The sequence below is a fragment of the Peromyscus maniculatus genome, chromosome 5 (genome assembly GCF_049852395.1).
Source record: "Peromyscus maniculatus bairdii isolate BWxNUB_F1_BW_parent chromosome 5, HU_Pman_BW_mat_3.1, whole genome shotgun sequence".
Lineage (NCBI taxonomy): Eukaryota > Metazoa > Chordata > Mammalia > Rodentia > Cricetidae > Peromyscus > Peromyscus maniculatus.
In genome coordinates, this window is record NC_134856.1 from 44,421,635 (window position 1) to 44,441,013 (window position 19,379).

The 19,379-nt window shown below is 41.2% G+C and overlaps 1 protein-coding gene across 4 annotated transcripts in view; it reads right to left on the reverse strand.

The window, feature by feature from the left end:
• Positions 1-19,256, reverse strand: part of Rfwd3 (ring finger and WD repeat domain 3) — a 34,257-nt gene extending 15,001 nt beyond the window's left edge. Inside the window, exons 1-7 of one of the 4 annotated variants that reach the window (XM_015992920.3) lie at positions 19,147-19,256; positions 16,035-16,545; positions 12,354-12,532; positions 9,959-10,026; positions 6,632-6,817; positions 6,461-6,552; positions 358-472 (exon numbers count right to left, since the gene is read on the reverse strand). In XM_015992920.3, the coding sequence (XP_015848406.1) occupies positions 358-472; positions 6,461-6,552; positions 6,632-6,817; positions 9,959-10,026; positions 12,354-12,532; positions 16,035-16,543 (1,149 nt within the window). In that variant the 5' untranslated portion in view covers positions 16,544-16,545; positions 19,147-19,256. Of the gene's footprint in view, positions 1-357; positions 473-6,460; positions 6,553-6,631; positions 6,818-9,958; positions 10,027-12,353; positions 12,533-16,034; positions 16,546-18,982 lie in introns of all 4 variants that reach the window. The other 3 variants (XM_076572166.1, XM_042277723.2, XM_006974090.4) reach the window with 3 other exon arrangements.
• Positions 19,257-19,379: the final 123 nt, after the last annotated feature.

Consider the following 19,379-nt stretch of genomic DNA (forward strand, 5'->3'; position numbering starts at 1 on the left):
GCTGCCATGTGAGTGCTAAGATTTAACCTAGGTTCTCTCCAGCCAGGGCTCTTAACTGCTCAGTCATCTCTCCAGCCCCCAATTATGATTTCTTGCCAATCACGAAAATGTTACCATGAACCTTAAAGAACTGCATTTCAGAGTATTTCCCCAAGTGGCTGAAATGAAGAATGCAGAAAACTATCAAACATTGATAGTCCTTAGTGGCTGCACTGTGTCTGAAGCCCTCACCGAATTCATAGAAATTTGGGTTTTGGGCAAACTGAGATCAACTTATGTAATTTGATTCCTCTTAAATTGCTATTCTCTTTAATTCTGGTTCTAAAACCTTTTTGAATTTACAAAGGACAAACTCACCTGGACACGGCTATTGAGTTTAGTGCATTTATCAATGAGGACCTGAAGCTGGAGCCGGCACTGAGCAGATTCTAACTCGGCCTGCTTCCTGAGCATTTGCTCATTCAGTAAGTCACTAGAAGGGAAAAGCCAGAGGCAGATGAGTATCAGGAAAGCTACAGAAGACATCCCAGTGTAAGAAGGAACCGAATGAAGCCATTCTGGATATAACTTCCATTTTGAATAAGGGTCAAATAAGGTTTAATTTCCCAAGACCTCCCCACACCCCCTGGGTAACTGACATCCTGGTTGGTAAGTTGAGACAAGAATGGCAGGAAAGCCACCTGACCACATTTGATTAAACCAACCAATGAAAAGAAGATACGTGTGCCCCAGAGATATGTTCCTAGGAAAGTCCCTATGCCCGAATCCTGATTGGTGAAAAACGTAGTTGTAGATGGATCAGAGCTGCAGAACAGGCTCAGAGCTGAACTGCGACCCCAAGCCAGAATGTTACAAAGCCTTTAAACGTGAAAACTGGCGTGCGCACACACACACACACACACACACACACGGCCTCACCCTCTCCTTAGTTGCTGGCATTATAGGAATGTGCCACCATATTTGGTCTAATGTGATTTTTTTTTTTTTTTTGGTCTTAATGCCATCAGTGGAAGTAATAGTTTGGGGATTCTTTTTTAATTTCTCATGAAATAAATAAGGGCAGCATTGTCATTCTAGTTTTTAATCTTTCTCTTTGCTATTTCAGTGACGTAGAATTTTGTTCTAGCTTTTTTGTTTCATATTTTGAAATTATGTTTAAGTACATGCAAATTTATAATCATATATTGTTATTTTTTATGTCAGTACATGCATTTTTGCCTTGATTCTAATTGGCCTTTTGTTAGAATTTGCTTAGTGTGAACTTCCTTTTTAAGTTTTAGCTGTTGTACTTCTGTTAGTTTGTTATTTAATTTACATACTTTGTGACAACTAACAACGGTTTATTTTCTTTTACACCAGTTGATAATCTTTTCACATTTAAGTTTAATCTTTTACAATTTGCTTTAGCTCAAGTAATGAGTTGGTCTTTCTCTGATTTTCCTATGCTATTTTCAGTCTCCTTGACTCAATAGAAGTCAAGTTTCTCGGCTTGTTTGGTCTACAGACTGCAAAGCCAGCCAGGACAACTTCGAGACCATCTCAGACAACAACAAACGCCTCCATAGTACTTAAAAAGCAGCTTTTTACAGGTTTCCCAGGATGCTCTTAAACAGAACTCATGGGCTACAGTGATTTATCTACCTCCCTTCATCTTCAGAGGTGGCTGGGACTTCAGAAAAGCACAATGCTTATTTGCTTAGAACTGACTTTTTTAGAAATGCCCCAAAGCAAATGCAGCAAAATGTTAAGCTTTGATAGAAGTTGAGTAGAAAGGTGACTTAATTTGTTCCCGTTATCTATTTATTAGCCTTTTCATCTATTTATTAGCCTTTTCATAGTTTTTCTTTTTCCTCAGATCCCCTGGAAACAGGGTTACAGGCAGTTATGAGTTGCCATGTGGGCGCTGGGAACTGACCCACGTCCTCTGGAAGAGCAACCAGTGTTCTTAACCACTGAGTCATCTTTCCAGCCCCCAATGCCTGCTTTGTTTTTTCTTTTTCTTTCTGTTTTAGGAGTAGGTTTTGAGACAGGGTTTCTCAGTGTAGCCCTGGCTGGCCTCAAAAATCAGAGATCCACCTGCCTCTGCCTCCTGAGTGCTGGGATTAAAGGTATGCGCCACCATGGCCAGCTGCATTTTGAAATTTTTTTATTCTTCCTAAAGAGGCTAAAGTAAAGTGTTTTTAAAACCTCATGATCCATTGATAGTAGCCATGTGGATGCTTTTGTCTTCATTTTCTGGTGGTACTATGTTTCAAATTCAAGGATTTGTACATTCTAGGCTATTCTAGGATAGCACTGAACTATATCCCCAGCTTGATTTTTGCTTTTTAAACACAAGTGTGTATTTTAATGAGTGATTTTTATGGTTTGGGGAAACGGGGTTTCACTATTATACTGACTTGAACTTGAAATCTTATAGCCTCTGTCTCTCCAGTGCAAGGATGATAGGACTTTGCTCCACCAAGAAAACAAAAACAAAACTGTGAAGCAAATGAGTAAAAACAAGGAAGAAAATACTAACAAAATGTAGTCATAATGATGTGATGTGTGTGTACTTAAAACATTTTGCAATATCTAATATGACACCACATGTCAGTTTATTCAACTAATTAATCTACTTGACCTAGATTATTAACAACATAAATCATTTTCATTAAGTGAACCTTTGCATATATCCTTTTTTAAAAAAATAACTGCCTGGAGTAAGATAACTGTATTTGTGTTAAACATCTGTAAGTGACATTGTATCATTGCTGTGACTAAATCCTCAACAAGAAACAAGTTGAGGAAAGGTCTCTGTGGGCTCAGAGCATGAGGTAACATCATGGCAACTGGTGGCTCTAGGAAAGCTCGCTCACACGTCTGCTAACCAGGAAGTCAGGAGGTCAGGCTACAACTTAAGCAGGGTAACTCCTGAGGCCCTCCCTGCTCAGTGAACCATTTCCTTCAGTCAATCTTGGCCTCTTAAAGGTTTCACAACCTCCCACATGAACACACGTCTGCACTGCCATTTGCTCAATGGTGGACACTTTAAACTTCAGTCGTCCTCTTCTTTCAAGAGAAAGCCTATGTAGCACAGGCAGTTTGGAAGGTGCTAGGCATTCTCCCTTTCCTCTTGTTTTTGCCATAGACCCCAGGGCTTTGTGCATGCTAGCCAAGTGCTCTACCACTGAGCTATGTCCCTAGTCTTGGCCTCAAACTTGTGATTCTCCTGCTTCTATTTCCCATGAATATGTCAGCATCTGAAAAAAAGATTCTTATGATGTGAGAACCGGGTGCTTGTGTGCCCCACTATGTATGGATAGAAATCACAGGATAACTTTACAGGTAACTTTACAGGTGGGTTTTCTCCTTCTACTGAAGATTCCAGCTATCAAATTCAGGTCATTAGGCTTGCTTGACAAATGCTTTGATCCACTGAGCCATCTCACAAGCTAATGCACCACCATTTTTAATGTTCTTAAATCATATTTTTTAGATTTATTTATTTATTATGTATACAGTGGTATTTATTATGTATACAGTGTTCTGTCTGCATGTATACCTGCAGGCCAGAAGAGGGCACCATTTCTCATTACAGATGGCTGTGAGCCACCATGTGGTTGCTGGGAATTGAACTCAGGACCTCTGGAAGAGCAGCCAGTGCTCTTAACCACTGAGCCATCTCTCCAGCCCCTTAAATCATATTTTAAGTGGAGTTATTAGCAACTATTTAGCACTTACAAAAGCATTTTTTTTAAACAAATACTGTATGTGCAAACTTCACTTAACATCTTCTACAAAGAATGCTGTTTTAAAGGCGAGTGTCACAAATCAAAGAGAACCACTCAGTATGTGCCAAGCAGACATGGTGGTGTGCACTGGAAATTCTAGCACTTGGCAGACTAAGGCGGAAGGATCACTGGAAGTTCCAGGCCAACCTGGGTTAAGAGTAAGACGGTCTCCAAATACAAACAAAACATTAAATATGTTTAATCTTTTTTTCTTTGAGCTTTGGTCTCATGTATCTTAGGCTGACCTTGAACTCTTGATCCTTATGTCTCCTCCTCCCTACTGCTAGAATTACAAACATACAACCTCACCAAGTTTATGTTGTTACGGGGCTTGAATCTGGAGCTTCTGGCACACTAGGCAAGTGCTTCACCAACTAAGATACATGCCAGCTTGGTTTTTATTTGAGATGGGATTTTTTTTCTTTTAAGATTTATTTATCTTCCTTCAATGTATATGAATCTTTGCCTATATGAATCTCCATGTACCATGAGCATGTCTGGTGCCCAAAGGCAGAAGGCAGCATTGGATTCCTTGAATAAGAGATTCAGGTGGTTGTAAGCCACCATGAGGGTGCTGGGAAATTCAACTCAGGTCTTCTCCAAAAGCAGTTAAGTGCTCTTAACCACTGAGCCATCCATCTCTAGAACCCAACATGGGGATTTCTTATACAATTTTCTTTTTAAATTTATGACGGTGGTGGGGCATGCCTTTATCCCAGCACTTGGGAGGCAAAAGCAGGCAGATCCTTTATGAGTTTGAGACGAGCCTAGTCTACAAAGTGAGTTCCAGGACAGCCAGAGCTGTTACACAGAGAAACCTTGTCTTGAAAAAAATCAAAATAAATAAATAAACAAACAAATAAATTAATTCTTTTGGATGTGTGTGGGCTCGCCTCCGTTTATCTGTATATATTACATGCATACAGTGCCCCATGCAGTCCCCATGACATTGTCAGATCCTCTGGAACTGGAGTTAGAGATGGTTGTGAGTTGTCCAATGTAGGTGCATGGGATGGAATCCGGTTCCTCTGCAAGGCAGCTAGTGCTCTCAACCACTAGCTGAGATGAGCATAAGCCTATGTAGTACAGGCTGGCCCTGAACTGCTCAACTCAAGCAATCCTCTTGCCTGAGCATCTGAAACTACCATAAGATGCCATAGTGTGCAGCTTCAAACTTAGAAAGAAAGAAGAAAAAAAGATAAAGGACTGAGTCTTAGCTGGGTATGGTGGTATATGCCTTTAATCCTTGCACTTGGGGCAGAAGCAGACAGATCTCTGAGTTTAAGGCCAGCCTGATCTACATAAGTGAGTTCCAGGACAGCCAGAGGTACATAGTAAGAGTCTGTCTCAAAAAAAAAAAATAAATAAAAAAAATTAAATAAATAAATAAATCCTAAACCAAACCAAACCAAAAACCCAAACAAACAAATAAAAAGATGGCCTAGAGCTCATTATTTGCTCAGGCTGGTTTTTAATTTCCCACAGTTCTGCATTAGCCTCCAAACTACTAAAATTACAGTTGTGGACAATCATGCCAAACCAGATCTTGACTCAAATTTTTTTTTTTATCCCCCAGTGCTCAGATGAAATCCAGGGCCTTGCAATGTTAAGCAAGTGCTCTACCACCAAGCTATACTTCCCACCCTCATCCTCACATTTTTTATTTTTATTTTTTGGAGACATGGCCTTTGTAGCCATGACTATCCTAGAACTCTATACAGACCAGGCTGGTCTCAAACTCACAGAGATCTGCCTGCTTCTGCCTCCTGAATACTGGGATTAAAGGTATGTGCCACCACCTCTGGCTCCCAGCCTCACATTTTTAATACTGTATAGACAACAAATCATGCAGAATGTGATTATGTAATAACAGTGTCTAAGATCATAACTTCAATGATCCTCAGAAATCCCAAGTCAGAAGTAAGTAAAACCCCAGGGTCATAACAAAAGTAGATGGATAATTTCCTTATCAGATATGTTTAAGAAGAAGCAAAGAGTGCCTCCAGATAAAGAAAAGGACCTCGCACTGAATATGTGCAACCTCCTAGTACTACGAGGAGCCAAAGGCTTGTACAGGTAGCAGAGTGTTAAACGGGCACCATAGAGAACTGGAGAAGTCTAGCCAGGCAGCAGTGGTGGTGTACACCTTTAATTCTATCACTCAGGAGAGGCAGAGGCAGCCAGATCTCTGTGAATTTGAAGCCAGCCTGCTCTACAGAGTGAGTTCCAGGATAATCAGGACTATACAGATACTGTCTTGAAAACAAAAACACACAACAAAACCCCCAAGAAACGCCGGGCGTTGGTGGTGCACGCCTTTAATCCCAGCACTCAGGAGGCAGAGGCAGGCGGATCTCTGTGAGTTCGAGGCCAGCCTGGACTACCAAGTGAGTTCCAGGAAAGGCGCAAAGCTACACAGAGAAACCCTGTCTCGGAGAAAAAAAAAAAAAAAAAAAAAAACCCCAAGAAATAACAAACAAAAAGAAGTCAAGAAAGTCTAGTGAGGCAGATTTTAAAACTTTTTCCCCCTTTTACCACATTTACTGTGTGTTATGTGGAGGTCAGAGGACAACCTGCAGGAGTCAGTTCTTTGTTCCATCATGTAAGACCTGGTTATTCAATTTTCTGAGTAAGGTTTAGAAGCAAGTGCTTTTACCCACTAAACTACCTCACCAGCCCTTACCTACCTTTTTATGCGCTCCTGTTCATTTGTGTCCAAAGCTCTGAGGGATCGGGCATAAAGGACAACGATGTCACTGTGCTTGGCTTTCTTGTTGCACTAAAGAGTCCAATGAGACACAATCAGTATGGTTCTAGGGATTCTGATTTAATGCATAGTCCTTGTTTACGGTCCTTACCTGAGGACATTTTCGTGTTTGTCCTTTGAGCCACTTAGAAATGCATCTATATCCAAAGAGGTGCCCACAGCGTAAGGCTGAGAGCCGGTGGTCCCCAGCACTGGTCCACTGCTCCAAACATATTGTGCAAGTTTCCCCTTCTTCATCATCCACAGAAGGCAGAACCTTGGGTTTCTGGGGAGACTGCTGGATCAAAGTTGAAATGCATTCAGGTGACAAAGTGCAAAAACAAGTCTCATATGCAAACTACCAAATAAAACTGCACCAAAACGATATAAATCTAACTGAAAAGCTGCAAAGAATGTGCAACACCTACTAGACACATGTCGTTTTTATAAAATACAATCTGACAAAATATACATTGTATACTATATATACTATTTACTTCTGGGGGGTGAGGTGGAACTTTTTTTTTAAATATGCATTGGTGTTTGACCTGCATATCTTTGTGGGGGAGTCAGATCCACTGGAACTTGAGTTACAGACAGTGGTGAGCTGCCATGTGGGTGCTGGGAATTGAATCCCGGGTCCTCTGGAAGAACAGCCAATGCTCTTAACTGCTGAGTCATCTTTCTAGCCCCTGGGGTAAAACCTTTTTTTTTGTTTGTTTTGTTTTTGTTTTTTTGGTTTTTCAAGACAGGGTTTTCTGTGTAGCTTTGCATTTTTCCTGGAACTCACTCTGCAGCCTAGGCTGGCTTTGACCTCACAGAGATCCGCCTGCCTCTGCCTCCCGAGTGCTGGGATTGAAGGCGGTGCACCACCGCCTGGCGTGAGGTGGAACCTTACACATGCTAAACATGTCTTTTTACCATTAAGCTATATCCCATTAATACTGATTTTTTTGCTGTTGAGAAAGGGCTTGAATATTGAACCATACTAGCCTCAAATTCAGATTCTCTCAACTTAGCCTTTTGAGTGCTGGGATTACAAGCACGTACCACCACACCTGACATACCTTTTGTTTTCATTCATTCATTATTTCATGTGGGGTTAAGAAGACAACTTTTGGGGGTTTGTTCTCTGTCCACAATGTGAGTCTCAGGGCGTGCCTTTACCAGTAGAAGAGCTACCTCTCTGGTCCCCTATTTTTGATCTTGCAAAATTCTTTGATTTTCTTTCTTTTCCAATTCAAACAAAGAAACACAGTTACCAGTTCAAAGCTATAGAAAGTGAAGCAAAAACAATCTGGAAACTACCATGATAAACAAAAATCAATACCAGGTAGTAGGTAGTTTTACTTTTTGGAGACAGAGTCTTGATTTATAGCCTAGACTGGCATTGAATCAAGTGCACTACTAACCCCTCCTGTATGTCCTCTTTTTCTTTGTTGTTACACGTGTACATGTGTGTATAATACATATATCTGTATGTATGCACACATAACACATACAAAATATAAACACAGCCTGCTCAGTCACATGATGTCACTTGTATGTGTGTTTCAGGCTGACCGTTAGTACTGACCACCACTTGGCTCCTCTAGAGAAGACCATTTCTCCTGCTTTCAGCATTCTCCAGTTGCCTACAGTTCTGTCTAGGGCTGAAGACCACTCACCAGCTTGCCCTCTTCTACATCAGCATGTCTACTGGTGTCATCCTTGTTCAAGTCCAGAAGGTTCTCTTTTTTTTTTTTTTTAAATTATCTATACAGTGTTCTGCTTGCTTGCATGTACCTGAACACCAGAAGAGGGCACCAGATGTCATTACAGGTGATTGTGAGCCACCATGTGGTTGCTGGGAATTGAACTCAGGATCTCTAGAAGAGCAGCCAGTGCTCTTAACCTCTGAGCCATCCCTCCAGTCCCGCAGAAGGTTCTTTTTAAAAAACTTTTTTACTTTTTGTTTTTCGATAGAAAAAAGATAGTTGTTTTCTGAATAACAGCTTTGGCTGTCCCAGAACATACTCTGTAAACCAGGTTGTCTTTGAACTCACAGAGATCTACCTGCCTCTGCCTCCCGAATACCAAGGAGGTTCTTTATACATGCAAAATTAAACTGATTATTAACTTCTATAGACATTCCAGTCAAAGGTAAATATGAGAAAACAAAGAACATAAAAATCTTAACAAAATACACACACTGATCAATAAGCAATCATTTATAGTTACTAAATGCAACTAGAGAAACTTTTTTATTTACTATACAGGCATAAATTGCTACCTGATGATACCAATCACTACTGTAGATATATGTTTATTATCTCAGCATTTGGGAGCCCAAGACAGGAGCATTGCTACAAATTCAAAGACCACCCTAAGCTACTTAGTAAGCCAACCAGGAGTATTGAACAAGACCTTGTCTCAATGAGAAAAGAAAATCAGACATGCTTACATACTGTTGGTGTGGGTATTAGGTTGCATAAATTTTCAAATGCAAGTTTCATCTATCAAAATTAACACATACTTTCCTTTGATATAGCAACCTCTTCTAGAAATATATCTCATGAATATAATCACAACTATCTGTTAACTGTCCAAGGATGTTCTTGACTTATATCAGAAAAACTTTAAAAGGAGGGAAAAAAGAGCAACAGTGTGCATAACAGGGAGGTGACTAAAATGTGTCCTATGATGAGAAACACACAAACACTGAAACAAGGCCTGCTTGGGCTACATAGCAAGACTGTCCTAACACAAGCAAACACACTAACAGTGCAAGGCCTGGTGGTGCAGGCCTTTAATGTCAGCACTTGTGAGGTAGAGGCAGGAGGATCTCTATGAATTTGAGGTCAGCCTGGTCTATACAATGAGATCCAGGCAAAGCCAGGATTACATAGTGAGAACTCTATGAGTTTGAGGCCAGCCTGGTTTACAGAGCCAGTTCCAGGACAGGCTCCAAAATGACACAGAGAAACCCAGTCTCGAAAAACAGAACAAAACAAAAAAAGCAGTCACAGCCAGGTGGTAGTGCACACCTTTAATCTCAGCACTTGGGAGGCAGATCTCTGAGAGGCCAGCCTGGTCTACAGATCGAGTTCCAGGACAGCCAGGGCTACACAAGAGAAACCTTGTCTCAGGAAGAAAAAAAAAAAAAAAAAGCAAAGAAGCAATCACACAATGAATAACTGAAATAGAAATCACATCTGGAATTTTCATCCGCAAAGCCTGCAAAGCTTTCCAATTTAACCTGTAGGCTCATTTAAAATGAAAATCTTAACTTTCATTTAAAAGGATGTTCAAACTGGATGTGGTGGCATATGCTTGAAACTCTAGCACTTAGTAGGCCAAGGATGGAGGATCCTATGTTAAAAGCCAGACTAACTTCAGGTAAGATCTTATATCAAGACAAAAGAATGTGGGGAAAAAGGAAGAAGAAAATTCATGTTACCGCTTCAGGAACTGCATCACCTCCTGTGACAGATGTAGCTTCTTGCTCTGTTGAGATAACTCCTTGTTCTGCCAAGTTGTATCCAGAAATGGTAGCATCGACAATATATGAAAGACAGAAGTTAGGTAAGAGACGCTAACAAAGAAGCCTCACTGCAGCTGTCCATCTGAATTTGTAGTATTCTTGCAAAAGAATGTCAATTCTACCATACAGCATCAGTGTTTTATTATTATTATTTACTTATTTTGGACATTCCATAAGTAGACAAAACAGTATTACCCACAAATATCCAATTTAAAAAGCAAATCAGTGGCTAGAGAGATGGCTCAGTGGTTTAGAGCACTGGTTATTTTTGCAGAAGACCCAGGTTTAGTTCCCAGCATCCACATGATAGCTCACAGCCATCCTAACTTTAGTTCCAGAGAACCCAATACCCTCTTGGGCAGTAGGCATATATGCAGGCAATACATTTATACAAATAAAAATTACCTAAAAAATATAAAAAAACTCACAAAATTCTTAAGCCCTATTACATTGTTTTATGTATGTTTGAATACCAGACAAACCTTAAAGTGTCAATACACTTGTAAAATACTTTACAATACTACTAAAAACCTTTTTATATAAATACTGTATCATTAATATACCTTGAATAATTAATAGTAATTCCTTAATACCATCTAATAATAATAATCTAGTTTACATTAAAAATTCCTCAATAGTTTTAAAGTTGCTCTTTACAGTTGATTCTCATCTTTATATATATATTATATATATAATATATATAATATAATATAATATTATATATATTATATATATAGTATGTTTGTTTTTCGAGACAGGGTTTCTCTGTGTAGCTCTGGCTGTCCTGGAACTTGCTCTGTAGACCATGCTGGCCTTGAACTCACAGAGATCTGCCTGCTTCTGCCTCCCAAGTGCTGAGATTAAAGATGTGCGCCGCAACAGTTGAAAAAAAGTTTTTCTAATCTTGGACACAAAATTATTCCTACCAACAATTCCAAAGGACAATGAGGAACATGCAGTAAAAATAACTATACATGCTACAAATAAGACATCATGGCTGGGCAGTGGTGGTGCACACCTTAAATCTCAGCACTCAAGAGGCAGAAGCAAGCAGATCTCTTTGACTCCGAGGCTAGCCTGGACTACAAAGTGAGTTCCAGGACAGCCAGAGCTGTTACGCAGAGAAACCGTGTCTTCAAAAACCAAAAGACCAAAAGCAGAGTCTGGAGATATGGCTAAGCAGTTAAGAGCACTTGCTAATCTTGCAGAGGACTGGAGTTCAGCTCCCAGCAGCCACATGGTGGCTCACAACCATTGATATAACTCAAGTTTCAGAGAATCCAATGCACTGTTCTAATCACCTTGGGCATATGTGCAAACAAAATATTCATAAACATAAAATAAACTTTAAAAATATCTAAAAAAATTTTTAAGGGAAAAGGTATTGAAAGAATACAATCTGGGTATTAGTAGGTTTTAAATGTAAGCAGGCTATCTATTTTAGGGGTCTCTGTTCACCAACTGCTAAATAAAATTCTATTTACACAAAATATAATATACTAAGAAATGAAAGGCACAACTCAAGACTGCTGAATTTATCATTATATAACCCAAGCTGACCTTGCATTCACATTGTCCTATTGCAGCCTCCTAGCCACATCCACCTTGGCAATACTTTTGGGACTGTCCATGACCCTGACCATGGTCCAGATATATTAGCCAAAATAATTAAACATCTGTGCAAGCTAAAACATAAAACTAAAACAACTAGAGGATGTATACATCAATAACTGTCATGTTGTGTCTGGAAAATATTGCTAAATTCTGGAAAAGACAGATGTTACAAGGTTACTCACTCCAATTCCCTCTAACACTAATGTAATTGTGGTTTTATCCTTTTTTTTCCCCCCAAGACAGGGTTTCTCTGTGTAGCTTTGTGCTTTTCCTGGAACTCACTCTGTAGCTCAGGCTGGCCTTGACCTCATAGAGATCCGCCTGCCTCTGCCTCCCGAGTGCTGGAACTAAAGGCGTGCGCCACCACCGCCCAGCTTGTAGTTTTATCTTTAAAAATGATGTAGTCCTGAACATTGGCATGAAGAGACATTTTGGAGGTGTCAGCCTACTCTTGGTCTAGCCATTATTAAAGGGATCTAATAACTGGCTTAGCATGGCAGTCAGTAACTATCTCAGGTAGATCACTTAAGTATAAAAAAGTGAAAAGGAATGTAAAGTGTCATTACAAAGGGACTGATTTGTTGGAACACAAATCACAGAAAATTATGTGACAGTCTTTTAATGCCACCACAGCCGGTGAAAGCTACCTATGCTATGAGGATTTATTTTGGGAACACAATCTGAATACAACACCGACCTGGAGCGTTGGCTTCAGGTTGTTCTGTGTGGACAACAGCCTCTTCATTTTCCGCAACGCTGTCACTGTCAGACTCAGTACCTGACGTCACATTCCTAGTCTCTGAATCAGGAGCAGTGGCTGGTACGTAGGGCTGAGACCTGCTTACCTGAAAGTAGGCGTATACTGGGGTTCTCAACCTGTATGTACACAGACAAAAGAATAATCTCTGATGATGTGAAGACAATTCCTAGTTATTTCAATCTATTTCAAGGCCATGAAATACTTCCGTTGAAAGCTGAGTCGAAAAATAACATATTATAGGGCTAGAGAGACAGCTCAGCAGGTAACAAACAGCACTTAAACTTTGCTCTTACAAAGGACCCGGGTTTGTTTCCTAGCCCCCACACGGCAGCTTACAACTATCTGTAAGGCCACTTTTAGGAAATCTGATGCCTCTCCTTACTTTGATGGGCACCAGGCACAAGGCGCACACACATGCTCACAGGCAAATAATCATATATTTGAAAATAAATCTAACTGGGCTGGAAAGATAGCTCAGTGGTTAAGAGTCTTCCAGAGAACCAGGGTTCAGTTCCCTGCACCCACATGGAGGCTCACAACCATCTATAACTCCAGTTATAGGGGATTCAACGCCTCTAGTCTCTTTGAGTACCTGGACTCTCATGCATATACCTACACACAAGAATTTAAATTTAAAAGACACCCACAGACACATAATTTAAAATAATAAAAGTAAATTCTTTTTTTTTAAAAGATTTATTTATTTAGTATACAATATGTATGACTACAGATCAGAAGAGGGCACCAGATCTCATTATAGATGGTTGTGAGCCTCCATGTGGGTGCTGGGAATTGAATTCAGGACCTCTGGAAGAGCAGCCAGTGCTCTTAACCTCTGAGCCATCTCTCTAGCCCTAAAAATAAATTCTTAAAAATAAAACTTTAAGAAAAAAATGGATTAGGCAAATACTGGTTAAATATACTTTAATCATGGGGTCTTTTAGGAAACCAACCACCAAGCAGATCACATAATGAGGATTCTCTCCAAACAGACCTTGTATTCTGACAGCACTGAGATCCCCGTGGGTGGCTGTCAGTCTATTTTCAAGGCTACCATGGGTCTGGACAAAGGGATGAGAATAGGGAACACTACAAAATGGACCAAGATTCACTTGTTTTGTGACTAGTGATTCACTAGTCACTCCCTAGATTACTAGACATTTGGTTAATTCTCAGTTATAAAAACTTGATTCATATCTTACTAGTACCTTACTACTCTAGGGAGAAAATTTTCTCGAGTCCTTATTCTGCCATTTTTTTGGTCAAGTGCCTACCTAGTAAGTACAAGGTCCAGAGTTCCTGGGCTGGATCTCCAGCTCCAATCCTAAAGAATTTCATAAGAACACTTTGTGTCCTCCCCACCCCATTTTTAAACAGGATCTCACTATGTAGCCTCAATAGGCTATCCTTGAACTCACAGAGGTCTACCTGTCTCTGCCTCCCCAAGTGCAGGGATTAAAGGTATGCATCACCACTACCTGGCTTTGTTTGAGGATAAGGTATCCGGATTATGGAACTAAAAAGTGTTGGGATTAAAGGCATGTACCACATATAGCTGTCCTCTTACGATTTCTTTTTTTTTTTTTTTTACATTTATGGCACTTTGCCTGCATGTATGTCTGTGAACCACCTACAAGTAGTACAAAAGCCAGAAGAGGGACATCAGATCCTTTGATACTGGGGCTACAGATGGTTGTTGGCAGCTAGGTGAATACTAGGAATCAAATCCTGGTCCTCTGGAAGAGCAGCCAAGTGCTGAGCCATCTCTTCAACCCACCCTGTTCTTGACACATTTAAGTTTTCTTTATCATCTATAGTCCTAACCTTCCTTAGCTGTGTGATAACAGGTACTCTGATCTATCTCTAGGGTAAAATTCAAATGTACATATTATACTATTTGATGAATGAATGATGCCTTTGGCAGCTAGAATCAAGCAGAATAGTTTGTAACCTTGGCTTAGGGGTCTGTTGGGAAGATCAGCTCACTATTTAATTTTTTCCCCAAATTAGCCTCTTTGCTACATCTAAGGCAGATGCTGCTCATTTTGTCCCCAAGGAGTCTATCAGATGAATCAATGGCAAACACTACACTACAGCAAGAAATTCATCTAAATTTCAGAAATTCAGAAGCCAGAAGGGCGGCAACACTTATAATTTCAGTACTTGGGAAGTGAAAGCAGGCGGCTGTTACCAGACCAGCCTGAGCTATATAATAAGACATTATCTCATTGGGACAAAACAAAACAAAACAAAACAAAAAAAACCACCAAAACCAACCAATGGTTGTTTTTGGTGAAAACACCCTACCCAATGCTGGTGAGATGGCTGAGCAAGCCAATCATTTGAGTTTCACTGGGGACTCATAAGTATGACAGACCCAACTCCAGCAAATTGTCTTCTAACCTACACATCCGTGCTGTGGCATGAGTGTGTACACATACATGGGTAAGTACATGTAAAAACAAAACAAAAAGACCCTACTTTCAAACAAAGAAAAATATAGTTCAGAAGTCTGAAGCAACCAGTCTTAGGAAAATTCGGTTATATGAATTTAGTGTAGAATTTGCTCAAAATACAGTAACAGAGAAAAATGTTTTAGTATCATATTTATCTTGTTACAGAATGCAGGTTCTTTCCAATAAACTGTAGAGCCTTGGGCTTTCAGGTTTACTCACTTTGCAGAGAAGTTACATGGCTATCAGTCAAATGGCTTGGCCGACACATCTTTCAACATCTATTCTACAATCCACCTCCCATAATTAAATTAAACATTTTTGTTTTTTGAGACAGGGTCTATGAAGACCATGCTAACTTTAAGCTCACAGAGATCTGCTTGCCAAGGGCTGGGATTAAAGGCATGCACCAAAATGCCCAGAATTTAAAAATTAATCAATCTTAAAGGGGGGAGGGGCACACCATAGTTGGGAAGAAGGCTCAGCAGGTAAATCACCTGCCATTCAAGCATAAGGACCAGAATTCAAATACCCAGAATGTGTAAATGTGGAGAGGGAAATGTGGAGAGGGCCACTTGTAATTCATGGAGACAAGAGATTCCTAGAGCAAGCTAGTTAGCTAAACTGGCCACATGAGAGAATTCTAGGTTCAAATGAGACCCTGCCTCAATACCCATGCACACGAAGGTACACACTCCATGCATATTTGAAAACATTTTAATTAAAAAATAAAAGGGGTAGGGGTGGAGACTGGAGAGATGGCTCAGAGGTGAAGAGCACTGACTGCTCTTCCAGGTCATGAATCCAATTCCCAGCAACGACATGGTAGCTTGCAACCATCTATAGTAAGATCTGGTGCCCTCTTCTGGCCTGCAGGCATACATGCAGACAGAACACTGTACACAATAAATAAAGAAATAATAATAAATAAAAGGGGCCAACCATCAATAAACACTGCTGCTTACACACTTCCCTCTAGCTTTCAAAGCAAATCACTGAAACCACCTGCTCAATACTAAAAGAAGTAAAAAGGTAAGTACTAATTTTATCCAATCTACCAGAAGTGGGGATTCTGAAATGTTAACTTTGGTAGCACTGGGGGTGTGACCAGAACCTGAGTTTCACAATTCATAGAGTGGCATCAATCATTTAACTTATATTTTACCTGGCACTATGTGGCCTCTGAGACCCTCCAGTTCTTGCCCTCAAAATGGATCCTGCTCTTCTCCTCATTCTCACTGGCCCCACACTGTGGTTTGAAGTTGGGGGTCTCAGCAATTCCAGCATGTTATGAAGTCTCTGCAGCCCACTGATGAAGTTGTTCATTGAAACGGCCGTAGCAGCTCGGACAGTCTGGTTAGCACCAGATCCCTGTCTACGCTGCTCTGAAGTTCCTGGGTTGACAGTCTCCATATTTCCTTCTGAGGGTTGTACTTCCTCTGGCAAATCAATGGATGCTGGTGGCACAGGCTGTGGAGCGGGGAGTCCATCTTGGCTGCTGACCACTTCAGCGGGTGCAGGCTGATCAAGTGCTCCTCCTTGGCTATTGGCCACTTCAGCAAAGGTAGGCTGGAGGAGAGGCGCCCCTTGGCTGGTGACTTCAGTTGGAGTCGTCTGTTCTATAGTACCATCTAATGGTACTTGAAGATCACAGTCCATTGCCTCATGAGCCATCACTAGGGATACAGTATTTGTAAAACATATTAGTAAAATAGGTTGAGAAAGTGTTATATAGTTGATATAACCAGTCTTTCAGAATTTCTGTTTAAAATTCTTTTTAGCAAAACAGAGGATTAAATTTTTTTTTTTAAAAAGTTAATGAAGTAAGGAATGTTTTGGCAACCAACTCTGGAGCCTGGAGGATCACCATGAATTCAAGGCCAGCCTGGGCTATAAACCAGACCAAACCAATCTAAACCAAACCAAACCATTTACAACCATTTTCCTATAGTCATAGTATGTCCCAAAATATTATAACAGAGAGGCTTAACTATTGTATCCAAAAGTAATCTCCCAGAAACCCTGCCATCTTGTCTCAACCTACATATAGGCTTTTATCAAAACAAACAAAATGCTGTACATAACCGGTAATATTAATCTTTCACAGCACCAAAAGTGACAAAGGATATACAGAAATGCCATTTTTTGGTACACATGATTCTGGCTGAACTGAACACAGGGCCTTGTATACACTAAGCGTACTGCTCTACCACCTAGCTCCACCCACCCATCTACTCCCAGCAGAGCCACAGAAGACATTCTTACAAGACATTTTTACATTTACAAGATAAAATTTAAATTTCTTTGAGAAAAACTGAAAGTGAGACTGGGGCCTGAAGCTTGGTACTAGCCTAGTATACACAGGTATTTGGATTAATCCCGGCACATATGCAGTTATACCAGAGCGGAGCTTGCTGGCCTTGGTGATACACCTGTAATCCTAGCACCAACAGACTGAGGACAGAGGCAGGAGAATGGTGAACTGGGATAGCCTCAACTACAAAGCAGGTTTCAGAAACCTGAGCTACTTAGCAAAACCTTATTTTAATAAGCAACTTTAATTAACTAAAAAATAAAGTCCAAGACTCATTAGATCTGAGTAATGAATGCACAGAATTTCTTATTCTAATTTTCAGCATGGTTCTATATTTTAAAATGGAATTTCCTCCCATCTCATGCCTAGAGAGCAACCAGCTCTGATTTCAACTGGAAGGTAACAGCAGAGAATTCCACACAGCATTGGCTTCATGGCTGGTGCTGCATCCTCTACTTCTCAAAACACAGGGAAAAAACTCCAAATGATAAACCAAAACTACAACTAAGAACATACCAGGACCTAGACATTATTAAAACTCCAGCAGACTTCTATTTAAAAACAAACAAACAAACAACCTAGCAATTTTAACTTTTTAATGCAAATATATGTGTATATATATATATTTTTTTGCTGGGAGGTGGCTCAGCGGTTAAGAGCACTGGCTGCTCTTCTAGAGGTCCTGAGTTCAATTCCCAGCAACCACATGGTGGCTCACAATCACCTGTAATGAGATCTGGCACACAGGCAGAACATTGCATACATAATAAATAAATCTTTAAAAAAAAAAAAGGGATATGCTTAAAAAAATAATTCTTCACTACTCCTCAAAAAACACGTAAAGCTTTTAATGTGGTTCTAGTTATCTTAAAAGGCCCTGCAGCTGCTTAGTGTCAACAGTAATTCCATCCTTAAGAGGGGCAGAGACGGAAGGAGTTCCTCAGATTTGAGGTCAGTCTGGGCTCCAGAGGGAGACGTCACAAACAAGCATGCCTGAGTTACTTATAGATGCACTCTAGAGACATTACTTTAGACTTATGTGAACAAAAGGCAGGATCGGATCAATAAAGGCAGAATCCAGGGACACACCACTGTCCACTCTGAACACTACTTCTTACAGGCGGCTATTTAAAGTTTACAATTAAGTTAGTTCCTTCATCGCACTGGTAGAAAGCAATAAACACGACCTTTCCCAAATCCTGTGCACGAACCTAGGATTTTTGTCTACAACAAACCCACGGGCCCGCCGCCTTCTTTACGGTCGGCACGTTACAAAAACGCTAGTGTGATGGACACGAAATGTCAGCGGCCCTCAAAACGTGAACTTGCCATCTTACAAGACGCTTTGGAACCAGGAGGCGGTTCCAACACACAGGACGTCGGGAGGCCGTGGGGATTCAGTCTGACCTAGGTTCAAATTCAGGCTCCCCCCCTTTAGTACTTGGAAAACCTCAAGTTTGTTTCCTAACCTGTCTGTCCAAACCTGTTCACCTGCAGAAGAGAAAATGAAACTACTTCCCGTCACAGCGACGCTGGCGCGGTGGTGGTTAAAACATCAGTTCTGTTAAACCGCGAGTGACCTGGGGCTGGAGCAGCACGGGAGGCCCCTGCAGAACTACTCCGTACGGGGCCCGCAAAGGCGCAAGCAGAACCCCGCTTCAGCTCCTTCCGGGGAGCTCGTCGTTTCCGCCTTTCTCGCCCCCGGACCCCCAATTCCTCGAGACGGAAGGAAAAAGGTTCAAGGTCCTTAGCCCCGGGCCGAAGGAGACCGCCGAGTTCCCAGCCCGCCTTCAGCCTACCTGACTAGGCCCTGCGACCAGGCACGGGCCGTGGGAAGACAATCGGCATCCAGAGCCCCGAGGCCCGAGGAGAAGCAGGGACCCGCCTCACATCAAACTGCAGGGACCAAGTCCGACGCCCCGAACGACCGCGACTTCTGCAGTCGTTGCCGCGCAAAACTCACCGCGCCCGCGCCAAACAACTCCCCGGGACTCCTCCAGCGCCCGGCTCGAGCCGCGGCTCAGCGAGCGCCTATTGGTCAGGCGGCGACCAATACCCTCTCTTCTTCTTCCATTGGTCGCCGCTGGCTGAAATAGTGACGCTCTCATTGGCCACCTCTTGATACTTCCTCGGCGAGAACCTCGTGCGAAGAAACCTCATACAATTGGTAGAAATCCATGTCCGTCATCTCGTGCC